An 18217-nucleotide genomic window follows, 5' to 3' on the forward strand; every position below is an offset into this window, starting at 1 on the left:
CTTCGATTGGCTTCAAAGTGACCAATCGACGCATTCCATTTCATTTGTTTACAGCAGCGTAGAAATGGTGGATTTCAGGTGACCTGGGAGAAGAACTCAGACATTGAGACGCAGATTAACAGTTTCTTCCTTGAACTTGGTAGGTTTGATTGAACTCATATCGCGAGAAACACAAACAGATACCCGAACACAGATGTTTTGAAATGAAATCCCGTTAAAAGAGGTAAAGAGACACTTGACAACATGTTTGAACACGTTATCACAAGAACTTCTCAATAATTCAGCATGATACGAATTGGTGAAGCGAACGATGGTACTGGTTACTCTGGTTGGCATTTTGCTGTTTTCAATAATTTTAAGAAAGCCAGTGAAAAAAAAGATTCTAACACATAGTCTGTTAGCTGTATGTTATAAATATGATGTAGACTTTTGTTCGGACTGCAAGACCAGTGATAGGGCCCGGATTCCCTCAGTATATATAATAAATTAATATACTGAAGATGAAGAAGAAGTTAGAAATGCAAGATGTTGCTTCAAAACTTCTGTATGTGTTACATCTATTTCAGATTTCTAGTAACTTCTTGGGACTGTTCACTTCAAACTCAATCAAAGCTATTTAATAATTAAGAAGCTCATCTTGTACACGTATGACTCTATGATGAATAATTTTGTTTCAGAAATGGATTCACCTCTGACATTTAGTGATCATGAAATTGAGGAGGAGCTAGCAAGGTTAGGGTACCAAAACATTCCCCGTGACAAACTGAGAGACTTCCAGAAAGGTAAGAGTAAGATTAGAAAGGCAAACATAAAATATTTTTATCAATCCCACAGTGCTGCAAATACAATATTTCATTGGCATAGTCCCGGATGAACTCTGTGGAAGCGACATAACACTAACATAGTAACAATAACATACGGAAAGAAGAGCGACCATTTGTGCTAGATTCACTCATTGAGACACTGTGAATGTTGGTTGTTGTTCTTTTTAACATCCTTGCAACCGGTATTGCTATGCAGGACCAATCTAACTTGTAAGTCGGTGTGCTTTCTCAGTTCACACGGCAGTCTCTGTGTTTAAAACTACAATATTTACATTCAATGAAGGCCGGTCTGTCACTATAAAATGAAGGTTCTAAAAACGAAAAAAGCTCATGTTTTTTCACACTTGTAAGCTGTATAGATCTTCATATCTTGTTAAAATTCTTGATCTCCTTTAAAAACTTAAAAATCTGGAACATCCAATATAACCTTCTTCTTCTTATAACCTTCATTGGAGTGTTTGTCACATTTTTTTGGTCTCACATGTCCAGGTTAGAAAGTGAATGTCACATAGTGCTATCAGTATCAGGGATGTTGCCACAAATTCATACCTATAGGACAAATGTCCTGAGCTCTTCAGCATCAATAGAACATTTGACTGCTTTCAGACATTTTAATAGGACATTATAATTATGTGCAAAACAGAAAATTATGATCACACACACACACACATATCAATATATATTATGCACCAACATTGTGTGCGTATATTGTTTTATTACTTTTGTTTCAAACAGGACACACACAAAAAAGAAACAAACAAACTAAAAAGCAACTAAACACTTCAGCACTCTTACTTTGATTGGCACACAAACTGCATGATTTCCTGACAGAGCTTTTTCTTGACATAAATATTCGACAAAACAGTTTACCTATATAGATGGTCTCTTTGCTGTCAAATTCTAACCAACTAGTACTAAACAGGGTCAGCCATGAATAGTTAACCTTATTAAAAGACCGTCTGTGCTAATGTCCTGTTGTACCGACACGTACATCTTCAAGTCACGAAACTTTACTTTCCGTGATTGTGAGGTTTCAGCGGCGACACTGTCATTGGCGCTGTCATTTTCTGGAATTATGCCGTTTCTAGCCGTGTTTTCCCATGTTCTTCTTGGTCCTAATGTAGCACACGATGCCGTTGAAACGCCAAACGTGTTAAGCTTTTTTGTTTGTTTGGCAGGCTTTAGCTTTTTTCGGTGGTATAATTCAGTGCCTTGGTCAGTTGGAGTTGTCTCCTGTACTCCTAACTTTAGTGCTGTAGACGGATGTACGCAAACAGCTCATACCCCAAACGGTTAGTAAAACGCAAGATCTGCACTGCACAACTTCAGTGCACCTGTACGCGAGAGCGCCTGGTCACTTTTTGAAGATTATTATCATGAAAGGAAAATTATCAAATAACGCGCTGTCCGAAGGAATGGAGTTCTTATCGGACAATGACCGCGCTCAGTTGAAAACGATAGGACATCTGACCGCCATGCGGCTTAGTGAATCAGACATTTGAGCCTTTTAATCGGTCTATGTCCGATGTCCGACGCCTAACGACATCCCTGTGCTATATTGGGCCATTACCTTCATAGTTCTGTAGTTCAGTAGTAGAGACACAATGGACAATGATAATAACACTTTTTGTAAGCGGTTAGAATCTAAATAGAATCTAATTGGAAGAAAAATTACTAGTTACTGAATTCTGCATTCATTACAAAAGTTTGTAAATTGTATAGTATGTAAATGTTACATGTGAGTAGCTATTATGTTTGCTGTTGCTTGTCCTGCTACTTGTCAATTTCATGATAATTGACACGCCTCATCTTAACCACTGGGAACACAGTGGTAGTAGTCACCGGTAGACAACTGATATTGTTAAACATCATAATTCACATTAGAATGTAACACTAATGGTAACTATACATTTCAGATCTGAACAGATTAGTAGAGGCAGAGAAAAGCAAGGCTAGCTCCAATGACAACAGTTTTGCCTCTGGAGACCACCCCGTCAATGGGGGAGCATTGTATGGAGAATATGAAATTGAAAGCAGGGGTAAGTTCTGTCTTTCTTTTATACATACATACATGTATGTTCTTCTTCTTCGTTCATTGGCTGACACTCCCATGTTCAATCATGGTTTTGCACATGTGGATTTTTACGTGTATGGCCGTTTTTACCCTGCCATTCAGGCAGCATACGCCGTTTTTGTGGGACTTTGTTAAGTTTGTATGTTTATTTTGTCCCACTGACCTATTGTTTTCCGAGTCTGGGAACGGCACTGCCTATGATAGCACTGATCTAAACTCAGCACCATATGTATTGGTATTTCTATTATATTGTCAGGTACTTCTGGTTTCAGGACAGGATGTTTCAAACTCAGCGTGTCGACCAGGGGCAGGGGACAGTCATCTTCACCGCCTGGTAAATTTTGTTTTTGAAATCTACTGTTTTTGACCTGTGATGAATCATTTCTGCTGCGCTTACTTTTTATAGCCGACTTTATGTAATGCTATATAGGTTTCGCTCTGTCTGTTTGTTTGTCTGTTTGTCCCACTGCAGTTTAGACTTGTATCTCTGGTACTCTGGGGTCAATTGAGCTCAAATTTGGTGAGTAGCTTGGAATTGTTAGGCATAGGGTGTGTGCCAAATATTACGTTCCTAATGGTAGGCAAACGAAAGATATTAGCTTTACACGCCTTTACACACCCGACCAGGAAAAAAATGAGCACCAAAGGCGGCTAATTAAAGGTTTCGCATGAGGATGCGCGTCTCAACCTAACACTTGACGTCGAAGAAATGTGCTAGTGAGACATGGGACCTATATACACGAAGCATGGGAGCTTTTACAAAGCATGGGTGTGTACACTAGTCAGATAACATATTTTTTATTTCGTTTCAGTTGTTGTCAAAGACGTTTTCAATTCAAAGTGAACGTGTACGTCAACGCGTACGTCTGGGGGTTGAAATAACATCTTAAACAATAGGACACAAACGTGACGAATAACAGGAATTTCTGATTTGCGATGGGCCACAAATCATGTCTTGCTCGAACAATACTCATGCAAAACTCATCATTTTCAAAACAAAACTTGACAAATGGTATACAACAATGTCTATCATATGGGTTTAGTAACAAAGATCTTGTTTTAATGCAAAACAAATATCAATTTTGTTGGAATATTATTCATGTATGTCATATGATCAATCTGCAACCTGCGAGTTTTTTATAACGCGTTCAATGACCAATGTTTCGGTGACTCAGTAGGGGGCCAAGGCTGGTAACTACCTATAGATTATTTGCACCGGTCAATCCGTTCTGGCTAGTAATTGGATTTTCTGCAACCTTTCTCTCTCTATCCCTCTCTCTCTATCCCTCTCTCTGTCTGTCTGTTTCTCTGTCTCTCCCTCTCTCTCTGCCTCTCCCTCTCTCTTTTTTCTTGTGCACTCCAGTAGAATTTTTTTCTCTCTCTCCTTCTCTCTCTCTCTCCCCCTCTCTCTCTCTCCCTCTCTCTCTCTCTCTCTCTCTCTCTCTCTCTCTCTCTTTATTGCACTCCAGTAAACCCGAGCATTTCTGTGTCTTTCTCTTTTTTTTTTTTTTTTTTTTTTGCACTCTGTTATCTGGATACAAGCGGATTTTCTTTTACCGTTGATTATTTATTTAATCTTCCCCTCTCTGTCGACTGTTTGTGCAGACCCAGAGGCGGTATCCATGTCCCACCCCGTGTCACCGTGCTCTCTATCTCTCTCTCTCTCTCTCTTTACATTTAGTCAAGTTTTGACTATATGTTTTAACGTCGACGGGGAATCGAGACGAGGGTAGTGGTGTGTGTGTGTGTGTGTGTGTGTGTGTGTTTGTTGGTGTGTGGTGTGTGTGTGTAGCGATTCAGAGAAAACTACTGGACCGATCTTTATGAAATTTGACATGAGAGTTCCTGGGTATGATATCCCCACATTTCATTTCATTGATAAATGTCTTTGATGACGTCATATCCGGCGTTTTGTGAAAGTTGTGGCAGCACTGTCACGCCCTCATTTTCAACCAAATTGGTTGAAATTTTGGTCAAGTAATCTTCGACAAAGCCCGGATTATGGGATTGCATTTCAGCTTGGAGGCTTGAAAACTAGTTAATTAGTTTGCTCATTAAAGTTGTCATTGAAATTATTTTTTTACTGACAAATTTAAAAATGATGGCATTGTATTCCTCAATTTCTCCTAAATTCAAAAATATATAGATATGTCATGTTTACTCTAAAAATGTGCCCAGAATTACATGACATAGGTTAAGTGGGCCTAAGTACTACGTTTGCACACTACGCGGAGATGAGCGTGACCCGTCAGGCGTCTCAGTGGTTAGTCGAGACTATGTGAAATAAAGTGTCGGCAACGACTGTTTGTTGGTGTTAATCTGTTACTTTGATGCCGACAGCTTGACAAAATGTTGTTATATCGCTTCACGCGACTTGTTTTTGTTTTGTTTTGCACTCATTTATCTGGTCATTTCTTCATTTCTTTTACCTTCCCCTCTCTGTCGGTGACTTCTCTCTCTCTCTCTCTCTCTCTCTCTCTCTCTCTCTCTCTCTCTCTCTCTCTCTCTCTCTCTCTCTCTCTCTCTCTCTCACTCAGTATTGTTTGAAACAGTTTTGCGTGACTTAAGGTCGCGAATTAGAATCCAGCCCGTGTTGGACACAGGTCAACTGTTAGTGCTGACCCAGAAACGGTTTGTATGTCCGACCACCGTGTCACCACGCTCTCTCTCTCTCCTCTCTCTCCCTTTCTCAGTATGGCGTGACTTAAGGTCGCGGATTAGAAGCCGACCCAGGAAAGGTCACAGGTCAACTGTTTGTGCAGATCCAGAGACGGTGTCCATGTCCCACCCCTGTGTCACCACGGCAACGGGGCGGATGTCTTGACCCCGTTAAGGTCAATGCTTGTTGTGTGAAGATTCATATTATATACATGCATGTGTGCACAAATGCCTGCTAAGTCTTTTTCTTTTCTTGGGTCATGTATTGTAATTAGCCTCAACTTAATTGTTACCTTCCTTTGCATTGCAAAACACCTTTGATTCAATTTTGTTAGGTAATCAAACAACTTATACTACAGTAAAACCTCCCAGTAACGACCTTAAAAATGTTCAGAAAAATCGGTTGTAAAAAGGAGGTGTCTTTATTGGGAGTTTGGGAGGTATACTTTTTTCACAGGGGTGGGAACTGTTGGGCAGTTCAGTTTTGAAAGATGTGTCCGTTATCCTATTTGTGTTCCAATTTGATGTGCATATGGATAAGCATGATGTACGTGCATACACCAGCGCACACACGGGCAGACATAACACACAGACAGACACACACACACACACACACACGCACACACGCACACACGCACACACACACACACACACGGTCTCATAGGTAAAACTCAGTGATTGACCCCGGGTTCGAAGGTCAGTGTCTGTAACCTGGGACAGGAAGAGTTTCCTCTTAGACATCAAAGGAGATGTCCCATAGGTAAAACTTGCTCATTGGCAAGTATGGGACATTGACCCGAGGTCTCAGTTGGTGAGCACACACTCACAGAATACGTACATATGAATTCATTATTGAGTTGTCGTTCTAACTGACCCTACCCAACCCCTCATATCCCCCCCCCCCCCCCCCCCTACTTCGGGGGCAGTCCTTCAATTGTGACAGCAATAGGTGAGAAGATGACAGCCGTGGGCCACTTGACTTGCACGCACTACCGACTACAGACTACCACCCCTGACTCTTGATGCGTGACTAATGGCGTGCATGTTCCGCGTGTGCTGCGTAATTACGAACTTTGACACTCATTGGTTAAAAGGTCAAAGTCGTTTTTGACCTTAAGGACTGGGTGGGACTGGGTGGCCGAGTGGTAACGCACTTGCGCTCGGAATCGAGAGGTTGCGTGTTCGACCCTGGGTCAGGCCGCTATTTTCTCCCCCCTTTCCTAACCTAGGTGGTGGGTTCAAGTGCTAGTCTTTCGGATGAGACGAAAAACCGAGGTCCTTTCGTGTACACTACATTGGGGTGTGCACGTTAAAGATCCCACGATTGACAAAAGGGTCTTTCCTGGCAAAATTATATAGGCGTAGATAAAAATGCCCACCAAAATACCCGTGTGACCTGGAATAATAGGCCGTGAAAGGTGGATGCAGCGCCTAAAGGCAGTCGATCTACTGGCCGATGTGAATGCGTGATATATTGTGTAAAAAATTCCATCTCACACAGCATTAATAGGTAACATGCGCCTTGAGTCGCCTTGTGTGGTGAGATACGTGCGCGATATAAATCCTCGTAAATAAATAAATAAATAAATAAAAGTTGGTAGGTCGGTCGTCGGAAAAAGGAGGGCGTCGTTCTTGGGAGGTTAGTTACAGTGCGAAAAGCATCCGTCCGGAGAAATTTGGTCGGCAAAAGGAGGGTGTCGTTCTTGGGAGAGGTCGTTACGGGAGGTTCCACTGTATTATAGCTGAAATACTGTATCCTCCAACATCGTACACACACATTATATACATTATACAGGGGTGGGATTTCTTTCTGTCACAGGAAGAATGTTGGAATTTTTTTTAATACTTTTTTTGTTAATCCCTGGCAGCTGTTGTTCAAGCACTGGGTTCTGTGAACAGAAGGTCAACTACCTTTTTTTTGCCCTCTGTTATCTGGGTACAATACCAAATTAACCAAATTGAGTGACATGTAGGGAACAGCTATGTCATGTCATTCTGGCGAATGAGGCATCTTAGTTGCTATCTATTTGAAAACTCTGCTCACCCACAACTGTATATACCCCACTTGCAGGGATTCAGAGACCTTCAGTGGTGTGGTAGAACAAAATTATATTCCTAATCTGTGAGCCAGTGGTATACCTTCTGATACATTGAGTCCTTTTGAAAGTTTACAAGTGAAACACACTAAATTTAAACATATTTCTCTTTTAATTCAAGCTATGATTCAACAATAATTTTAGAATATAACCTCTGAAATGATGAATTGAAAAGCAGCATCAGAAGACTGTGTATAGCATTAGCAAGGGATATAACTCTGGCGGTTTCTGTTTTTGTTTAAACCTTCTTTTATTACCTGAGCAGTTAGCCCTTTTGAAGGTGTTTAATTGAAACAAACTGACTTGAAACTTGTTTCTCATTTGGTTCAAGCTATGGTTTTGAGAATATACCACCTGCAATGATAAAATCATAAGCTACAAGTAAAAATGTGTAGTACAAGGGAGGTGACTGTTATTTTCTGTGTTTGCTTTGTTTGCATGGCGATTTTCCTTTAATGCAGTAAACATGTTTTAAACAAAGACAAAAGTAGGTGATGAAATCAAATACCTTCACGTTTACAAGATTTTTGTAATGATGTGCATCTCCAATTTTAAGTATTTGTTTAAGCCGCTTCTAAAAGCCTTCTTGAAATTTGTTTACCACTTGTTTTTGTAGACCCCCCTAGCAAGAGTGATACAACCAAACATCTTCAAGTATGGAGGTTTTTGATTTTGTGCATCCCCCCCCCCCCCCCCCCCCCATTTGTAATTGTTTGCTGTTATCAGTTTTAAAGCCAGCGGAGACTCAAATAGCCCCCTCATGAAATGCTAAAAATATTTTTCAGCTGGTCAGTTACAAAAACCTTCAAGTTTACAAGATGTATATATTATGCATCTCCAAAAAGCTTGTTCTAAAATGTACAAGTCAGGAGAGGCCGCCTAAACCCTCCCTAAAATGCCCTCCCTAGGCCCCCCAGCAAGGGCGCTGCCCCTGCACCCCGCCGGAGCCTTAGCGGCCCCTGGACCCCAGCCTTCCAAAATGTTCAGTCCTGGCAACATTTTGGGCTCCCACCCATATACAGTATATTATATATGTGAATGAATTTTCATTAATATGACTTGAATTTAGAGGTCTGGTTGAACTGAAAAGCCAGCTGAAGGTGTGCAGACTAGAAATCAAATAAGCCAAAATATTTAAGTGAATATACAAAACAACAGCTAAGTTCTGTGCTTAGCTTATTTACTAACCCAGATGCAAAAAGAATGCAATTCAAAAATGTATAAACATTTAAATGCTAGGACTAGGAGTAGGGCCATGACATCCAATACATTTTCAAGTGGTATCTATCATGCTAAGAGAGTTTTATAAGCAGTATATGCTGTAGAAATGAGGGAGAGTTCCTTTTCAGAATAGTGGAATGTTCAGTGTTAAAACTGCTTGACATGTTTCTATTGAACTGTGCAGAGAAAAGAAGATCTGGATCTGCATGACAAAAGGCAAAGACAAGCAATCCTGCGGCAGAAGGGAGGGGTCCCAGGGAGCTTTGCTTGTTATGAGCTACCTAAGGCCACACTGCAGAGCCAGGCCATCCGAGATGATCTGTCAGAAACAGAGTCAGAAATTCGTCGAATGAAACGGAAAACTCTGAGGTAGGTTCTTTTCATTTCACCTATGTGTTTGTGAGGGTGATGTTGGTGGCTGTGCGAATATAATGTGAAGTGGGTCTGGTCATATCGATGGGACTCTTTGTTTTTGTGTGTGTTTGTTTGTTGTTTGGGTGGGTTTTTTTTTTTTTGGGGGGGGGGGGGGGAAGAAATGTACACTTTCTTTTGAAAATGATGTCTCACATCTTTAAGAATATACTACAGTATTCAGGATCCTTTCCTTTTATATGGTGTGCCAGTATGGGTCACATCTATTAAAAGAGCACGTTTACAATTAGAAGATTGGTTAAACAGAGCAGAGGCTGAACACAACCTAGACACACAGTGAATACCATTTTTCTAGGATAAGAAAATATTTTTCAATTATTTGTTATCTTTCTCTTTCCACAGGAAAAATGAAGAGGGTGCAAAGTTTATCAACGAGTCCATGTCAGATGCTGGTAAGGACGAATATGTTCATGATTTTCAAATGATAGAATTTGCTGTATGTTCATTTCTTGTTAATTTTGTCAGCCTCCAACTAAACAGGAAAGTGTTTGTTTAACTGTTAAAATGAAAAGTAACTTCTACTGATGATACATAGTACAAGTGTATTTTTTGTACTTCACTGCTGCAAATGTTTTAATGAAAATGCAAGTGTAATCTCCTCAGCCCTAAAGCTATAACTTCAAGTTTGTTGCATTTTTCCTGATCATTATTTAGTAACCGCTGAGTTGCTGTACTTCACATTAGTGTGTGAGAGAGGCACAGAGAGAGGGTCTAATGACTTTTTGCTTTCCAATCTTTTGTGTCAAATCACTCAGCAAAATACTTGTTGCAACTTCTGGCTTCCTTTTTAAAAGAATGTAATTGAATGAACGCTGCATTTTTCAGCAAGCATCGTTGACACGCATCGACGAATGGAGCGCTTGGTCCTACGTGACCTTGACCCAGTGGCACAACGTCGTACACAGTCAGCACGTTCTAGTCGAGACCCACCACCGTATCGTTTGAACCCTGATGACCCTAGACCCCCATCAGGTGAGAAGATCAAGAGTGCAGTTCAGTTCACGTGATGAGCCTACTCAGGGTTGAGTTTAAAGGTACTGAACTTGTCAAATCCAGGTGCATGGAGCCTCTGGGGCTTTTAGTCATACCTCAGGCAGCTATCCGTTAGAAGAACTACCAAGTTTCATTGACTTGCACCCAAAGAGTCAAGAACTGCGATTTTTTTTTACGAATTAATTTCGGACTCTGTCCCGGCTGGTCTTGACCTATTTTTGGATCTAAATTTAGATCAGGTAGATCACATCATGCACAAAAAGACACGTCACTAGCAAACTATGTCAGACATCATCATGAGTTTGTGTAAAACAAAAAATGGAGGCCGGAATCACTCAGTTGAATCGAACTCCGACCAAACACCACTATGATAACTAACTAGGTTAATTTATGCACTCGCGTGAACAAGAAACTGTCGAGCTTCACAGATGTCGTCGTTGGGTAGTTTTGGGTTTGTTTTACTACCATAGGAGGATTTTTGAACTGTAAATGCACTCAGCTGCAACAAAAACGCCTTCGTTTTGCGTTTTTGTTGCAGCTGAGTGCATTTCCAGTTCAAAAATCCTCCTTTGGTAGTAAAACAAACCCAAAACTACCCAACGACGACATCTGTGAAGCTCGACAGTTGGCTTGTTCACGCGAGTGCATAAATCAACCTAGTTATTACGTGGTGTTTGGTCGGAGTTCGATTCAACTGAGTGATTCCGGCCTCCATTTTGTTTTACACAAACTCATGATGATGTCTGACATAGTTTGCTAGTGACGTGTCTTTTTGTGCATGATGTGGTGATCTACCTGATCTAAATTTAGATCCAAAAATAGGTCAAGACCAGCCGGGACAGAGTCCGAAATTAATTCGTAAAATTATCGCAGTTCTTGACTCTTTGGGTGCAAGTCAATGAAACTTGGTAGTTCTTCTAACGGATAGCTGCCTGAGGTATGACTAAAAGCCCCAGGGGCTCCGTGCACCTGGATTTGACAAGTTCAGTACCTTTAAGAGAGAAAGAAGGAGCTTTACCATAACGTCTTCGTGAAGCTACGCGAAGTCTTAATACCAAAAACTCCCAGCTACAGCGAAGTACTTTGTCCACTACTTTGCTTCGCTGGAAATGCAAGAATGTGTAGAAATGGCAGTAATAGAAGATTTGTTAAAATTGGGAACAAAAATCCTTTTAGATCCCACTGCGTCTAACAACTTGAAACTTGAACGGTGTGGTTGTTTCTGTGTGCATTTGTCTTTTTGGCTCACGTAAGTGTAGCCTATGCGATGCTAACTTTTGTCTGTCTGTGCGTGCGTGCGTGCGTGCGTGCGTATGTATGTATGTATGTATGTATGTATGTCTGTGGTAGAAACTTTAACATTTGAAGACGTCATATTACATTGACGTCACATTATGACGTACGAGGGTTAGACGTCGCGCGATGGAATTACTGAAAGTCTCAGTGATTGTTATTTTGAGCGGGCCGAGACTATTTGGCAGTCGTGTCCATGTAAGTAGGCTACATGCAGACAGACAGATCTAGATCTAGTGTCTCGCTTTCTTGCACAGTTTCACCTATGCTCTTTCTGTGTGTGTGTGTGTGTGTGTGTGTGTGTGTGTGTGTGTGTGTGTGTGTGTGTGTGTGTGTGTGTGTGTGGACTGTGTGTGTGTATGTGTGTGTGTATGTGTGACGGAGTGATTGAGTTTGTGTTAATGTTTGTCGATTTCTTACGTGAGCCTTGAAGGCTTCGCCTCTTGTTCTCTGTGTCTTTGTCCGAGTGATTAAGCAGGGCCAAAATCACACACCAAAGGTTAGCAGTCTGCAGAACTAGCCCCATGTGACTGTGAGGTTTGTCAGCACCCTAAATGAATCTTAAAATGATCACTCTTCTTTCAGTTTGTGACATCACTTCCACAGGGAAAATTTTGGAGATAACCACAAAGTCCATCTGTCTATTATAACCTGAAAAACATAATTTCTACTTATCATGTCATCTCATATATATTTCAGTGATCCACCCCATGACGGACCACCCCCACACCAAGAACTTGAGGCGTGCAGACCCTGTGAAGCGCCACAAACAGATCCAACAGATCTGGGCAACCCAGCAGGCACCAGGAGAGAAACTACGCAAGGGTCTTCGCTGGAACGTCAAGCAGCAGATGCTCACACAGTTTGTGCCAGAAAAGGTCAGTGTTTAAGATTCTTCAATTGTGTGTATGCATAATTATTATGTCATTAGATTAGTACTGTTTTACTGTTTGCTAGGAATTCTAAGGGCAGAAGATATGGATATAAATCATGAACATTCTGGGCTTTCTTGCTACAGTGTTTTATTCAGATTAAGTTTGTCGTGCAGATTGTTTTGAGATAAAGAGCATCCTGTTCTTTCTTAAACAGATTAAATCTTGTGTGTATCTACACTTTGAGAACTGTTGAATACTGTTTTTTGACTCACATGCGTAGCAAAAGTGAGTCTATGTACTCACCCGAGTCGTCCGTCCGTCCGTCCGGACGTCCGTCCGGACGTCCGGAAAACTTTAACGTTGGATATTTCTTGGACACTATTCAGTCTATCAGTACCAAATTTGGCAAGATGGTGTATGATGACAAGGCCCCAAAAAACATACATAGCATCTTGACCTTGCTTCAAGGTCAAGGTCGCAGGGGCCATAAATGTTGCCTAAAAAACAGCTATTTTTCACATTTTCTCTGAAGTTTTTGAGATTCAATACCTCACCTATATATGATATATAGGGCAAAGTAAGCCCCATCTTTTCATACCAGTTTGGTTTACCTTGCTTCAAGGTCAAGGTCACAGGAGCTCTTCAAAGTTGGATTGTATACATATTTTGAAGTGACCTTGACCCTGAACTATGGAAGATAACTGTTTCAAACTTAAAAATTATGTGGGGCACATGTTATGCTTTCATCATGAGACACATTTGGTCACATATGATCAAGGTCAAGGTCACTTTGACCCTTATGAAATGTGACCAAAATAAGGTAGTGAACCACTAAAAGTGACCATATCTCATGGTAGAAAGAGCCAATAAGCACCATTGTACATCCTATGTCTTGAATTAACAGCTTTGTGTTGCATGACCTTGGATGACCTTGACCTTGGATCAAGGTCACATGTATTTTGGTAGGAAAAATGTGTAAAGCATGTGAGTCGTATGGGCTTTGCCCTTCAGTCTTGTTTAGTTTTGTCAATACACTATATGTGTGGTCACTACTTGATAAGATACTGCAATATTAGTGAATGTCATCCCTGATTTTGCCTGTCACCGTCTTTGTGTGCAGAAACCACAAAGAAACTACGTTCCCAACAAATATGTCCCTCCTACCGACAAGATGCGCTATGCACTGCGGTGGCAATTACGCCTGGACATGGCAGAGGGTTCAAAGCCAATCAACCCCTGAACATGCAAACAGACACAGATACATTCCCGTGTTTACAACAACAGAGACAGCTCACATGTGGATATAACTGCTCAAGGATTTTTCTTGCTGTCATAATGTTTAAAAACCTTTGGTGTAACTACCAGTTTGTGGAAGATGACAACCTCTGACCATTGCGGATAACGCAAATCCAATGTGAAGTAGAGCTACCATTGAAACTGAATAAAAAAATTTAATATTTTCTTGTTTTGGAACTTTTTATAGAACAGGGAGGGACATTTGAAAATAAAAATGTGGTAGGAGCAGTGACTGAAATTTTACAAATAAACTTTACTGTTGTTGAAAGAAAATGAAATTGCAGAAAGAAATGAATCTATTGTGAAATGGTACCACCGTCAAAACGGATTCCTGTTTAAATGTTGTCTGCTGTTGTAGATGCCAGCTCATGACAAGTGCAGTGTAAATTTCTCTCTTTCTGAAACTGTGTTACTCTCGGTGTGATATTGTATGGCAGCTGATTGAGCTTACATTGAACACATAATATGAATGTGTTTGTGCCTCGCTGTGTAAACTTGGCAACAACAAAAAAGGCCAGTCGGCTTGCAGCTTAGTAAGATTTTGATTTGCCTGCGAAGTGTTTTGTTTGCTTTACCACTTGCCTTTATAAAATTGTGTGCATATTCGAGAGAACACAAAGGCCCATTGCCAGTACTTATAAATCTGAAGATCTGATTTATTCAATTTACTTGCTGTGGAAAAAATGAGGGTACGAGTGGCAGAACAAATTTGACTGAAGTGAAGAAATTGAGTAACAAGTGTCGTTCATTTGTTATATTGTCAGTGTGGCGTCAGACATGGCAGTATTATGCTTACAGGTTGCATTTTGCGGTAAAAATAAGAAAATGAATAAGACTTATGTCCTTGTGTACTTTCCAAGGTTTCCGTCCATTGTGTATTGTTTGCTTGTTTGTATGATTGATTGATTTCAATTGGAACCAAGTGATTGATATGGATGTACATGTACCTATGTAAAAATTTACAAATGTGGCATGAACAGATTTTTTTTCCCCCTTGTTATTCAAGTTTACATCATGTCGGGGAGAAAACAGTAGCATTGCTCAGTCATTCAGATATGATATGTACTGTACTGTAAGAGTCTGTTTGAGAGAAGGGAGTAACTGTATTATAGCATGCTCCCTAGTACTCATATTAACTCTACCTGCTATTCTGTGTTTCAATTTAACCTCCACATCACACTTTCTGAATTATTTTCTTTGTTCTGTATATTACTCTTTTCCAAGTTTCTGATTTAGTGTTCTTGTAAAAAGTTTTCGTTTGGCACACAAATTCATGAATAAGATGGAGCATGCAGCACAGACAGCTGGGATTCCATATGGTATCTTCTCATCTGTGTACATGGGTTCAGTGTGTGCGATGTGTACTATATCTGTGTTTTCACAAAAATAGTTTTAAATGTACAGTAGAATAAAATTGCAAAATGCTACATGTGTCTGGTTGATCTTGGTTAGAAATTATTCAATGTGAGAAAGTGTTTGAATGCATATGACTAAGCAGGAAAAGCAGACAAAGGGGCTAAAAAATAAAAGTTGACAAACAAGACTGATATTGTGATTTTTGCTAAGACAACAGATGTTGGAACCCAATTATGAAAAGAAAAGACAAATGCACTCAAATTATTTCACAAATAACGGGAATTTTGTTCGTTATAATATTCAACATGGCACTGAGACGTAGCATTCAGGTTATCTCGCACGTCTCTGAAGCTAGGGCTTTGAAACTTGGCACACTACCAAAGTATGGTGACCCCCAGGTATGGTGCAGATCACATTAAACCACATTGAATTTCAAGGTCACAGCGAGGTTAAATTTCCTTTCCAAACTGGACAATTGTCGTTGTACGTCTTACATGTTTTAAGCTAGATCAGTAAGACTTTACATACTTTCAGAATGTTGATGAAATCTTAACAAATGTGACCACCTGGTTAATCTTTCTAAAATGTCAAGGTCACAGTGGGGTCACGTCTGGTTCAAAATTTGGAATATTGTCAATTTATTCAGCGCGTTTATAGCACACACTTTGAAAATAGACATTTTTAGTGTATGATGACCTCCACACACGATTACAGTTTAGGTTGTCAAGGTCACAGCAGGGTTGCGTAGAGGTCAAACAAAGATTTGTCATTGAAGATTTCTGGTATGTTTTTGAAGCTAGGGCTTAGAAACTTGGCACACTTCCAAGGTTTAATGACCCCCTTGTGTGGTGCAAGTCGCATTAAACCTCATCAAATTCAAAGGTCACAGTAAGGTTAAAGTTGCTTTCCAAATTGGAAAATGTTTGTTGTCTTACATGTTTTAAAGCTAGAAACATTACACTTTAGCTAACTTTACATACATTTAGAATGTTGATGACATTTAAAAAGAAAGTGACCTGGTTAATCTTTGTAAATTTCAAGGTCATAGCGGGGTCACGTTTGGTTCAAAATTTGGAATATTTTCATTTCGTCAATGCGTTTATAGCACGAGCTGTGAAAATACACACATTTCTAGAGTATGTTATCCTTTACACTGTCTAGTCTTTATAAAGTCTTGTTGAAAACGCCAAGTGTCAAGGTCACAGCGGGGTCTTGTTGAGGTAAAAAATATGAATGTTCTCTCGCATGTTTTTGAAGCTAGGGCGTTGAAACTTGGCACACGACCAAAGTTTGATGACCCCCAGGTATAATGCAAGTCACATCAAACCTCCTCAAATTTTAAGGCCACAGCAAGATGAAAGTTTCTTTCCAACCTGGACAATTGTCATAGTCTTGCATGTTTTAAAGCTAGATCCATTACATTTTACACACTTTCAGTATTTGATCAAATCTTTAAAAATAAAAAAGTGACCTCCTGGTTTGCCAAATTTCACGGTCACAGCAGTGTCCCATCTGGATCAAAATTTGAAAACTTATCAAATTCTTCCCACGCGTTTTATAGTGTATGATGTTCTCCACGCATGGTGAAAGTCTGGTTGATAAAGTCAAACGTCAAGGTCACAGCGGGATTGCGTTGAGGTCCATAATATAAATTTGTAATTTTCACTAATGCCTTCTAGTAATACCTCTGAAACGTCACAGGCTCCAAAGGTTTGATGCTGTTTGGTTTATGATAAAAGTGATGCCAATTTTCATGATACGTGAAGATTTCAGAGGGGTCAATTTGGAGTTACACAAACAGAAAATCTTTATGCGACTCACTTTTTGCCATAAGGAATATGGATAAGAACCAAATTATCTGCTGCTCTAACTCACTTGACATTAAAGAAAGTGACGATTTGATAATTGTTGATCCGAACTCAAACCTGTTGTGACCTAGTAATATAACCAGGATCAACCAGACAAGATTTCGATGTCCCGAAGTTGTCAAACCTCAAAACAGTTGAAAGTATCCAAGATGTAAGCACCATACACTTTTCAAACAAAATGTTTTGCTTTGTTAAAAAAAATTGACCACACTGTGACCTTGAAACTTGAAACGGATCAACTATCGACTTTATTTTTGGTATGAAAAGAAGTTTAATAAAGTTACATTTTTACGTTTTTTACCCAAACCATACCCCCACTAACACTTTGAAATTTGACTAAGGTCGACCAAACTTGGTTCATGTTTGAAGGTCATCGAATCCTATATAGAAGCGAGTGAGATGTCAATGGTCTAGCTTTTAAAACCTTCAAGAAATTAATAATTTTTCATATTTTGATTCGAACATCACTCCGTTGTGACCTTGACATTTCACAAACGTCAACCAGACTTTGGTCACGTCGGAAGGGTAATCCAACCCAAGAAATGTTTAAAGTGTAAACTCTAGTTTTAAAAATGTTAAGAAAATTGACAATTTTCCATTTTAAGATCCCAAATTGACCCTGTCGCGACCCTGAAATTTGACTTTGGTCAACCAGACTTGGGTCATGTTTGGAAGAGCTCAAGCTCTAGATCTACAAAGATGCACATGTGTCACAGTAAGCCTCCAGTAAACCATCACAGATACTGTCAGGCTTTTACACACAGTACAAACACCCTTTCATTTAAACACTCACCGCTTGAGAACATCCTAGGTGCCCTCCGTAAAGAGCGAACAATTTTCAAAAAATTTATTTTTGCGTGGTTTATCTTACCCCTGAGCCATTGTGAACCCGTGTGATCCAGTTTCCCTTTTTCACAATGTAGTCGTCAGTTAGTAATTTGAATGCGACTTGATGTGAGCTTATCTGCAATAGCACGTTATTATGTACCTCTGACTATGCACGAAACTTACGGCTGTGGTTCACAAGAACTCTAACGATGGCTTTTGAATGTTGAGAGGAACTGGCGATATGCATAAACTGTCGTCTGCTACGAGAACCACTACCTTGCGTGACCCTGCTTGTTTGTTTGTTTGTTTGTTTATTTGTTGCTTAACGTCCAGCCGACTACGCAGAGCCATATCAGGACGAGGAAGGGGGGGATGAAGGGGGCCACTTGTCAAGCGATTCCTG

At 40.1% G+C, this 18217-nt stretch overlaps 1 protein-coding gene across 2 annotated transcripts; it reads left to right on the forward strand.

The window, feature by feature from the left end:
- The first annotated feature begins 1 nt into the window (after position 1).
- LOC138953477 (centriolar and ciliogenesis-associated protein HYSL1-like) lies at positions 2-15189 on the forward strand. Of its 2 annotated transcripts, XM_070325314.1 has the most exons (10): positions 2-139; positions 678-782; positions 2741-2863; positions 3171-3232; positions 5661-5732; positions 9058-9242; positions 9648-9697; positions 10131-10277; positions 12291-12469; positions 13587-15189. In XM_070325314.1, exons 2-10 carry the CDS (start codon positions 680-682, stop codon positions 13704-13706), a joined length of 1041 nt encoding a protein of 346 aa, XP_070181415.1. In that variant the 5' UTR covers positions 2-139; positions 678-679; the 3' UTR covers positions 13707-15189. The 2 variants fall into 2 exon arrangements, with proteins under 2 accessions (XP_070181415.1, XP_070181416.1); XM_070325315.1 differs by lacking the exon at positions 5661-5732 and having other exon boundaries at positions 3-139.
- Positions 15190-18217: the final 3028 nt, after the last annotated feature.

Source organism: Littorina saxatilis, linkage group LG17 (assembly GCF_037325665.1).
Source record: "Littorina saxatilis isolate snail1 linkage group LG17, US_GU_Lsax_2.0, whole genome shotgun sequence".
Taxonomy (NCBI): Eukaryota; Metazoa; Mollusca; class Gastropoda; order Littorinimorpha; family Littorinidae; genus Littorina; species Littorina saxatilis.

Coding starts and splice junctions, on each gene's coding strand:
- LOC138953477 (XM_070325314.1), top strand. CDS start 680: ATGGATTCACCTCTGACATTTAGTGATCATGAAATTGAGGAGGAGCTA. Junction 9,698..10,130: donor CGAGTCCATGTCAGATGCTG/GTAAGGACGAAT, acceptor TGCATTTTTCAG/CAAGCATCGTTGACACGCAT. Junction 10,278..12,290: donor TGACCCTAGACCCCCATCAG/GTGAGAAGATCA, acceptor TATATATTTCAG/TGATCCACCCCATGACGGAC.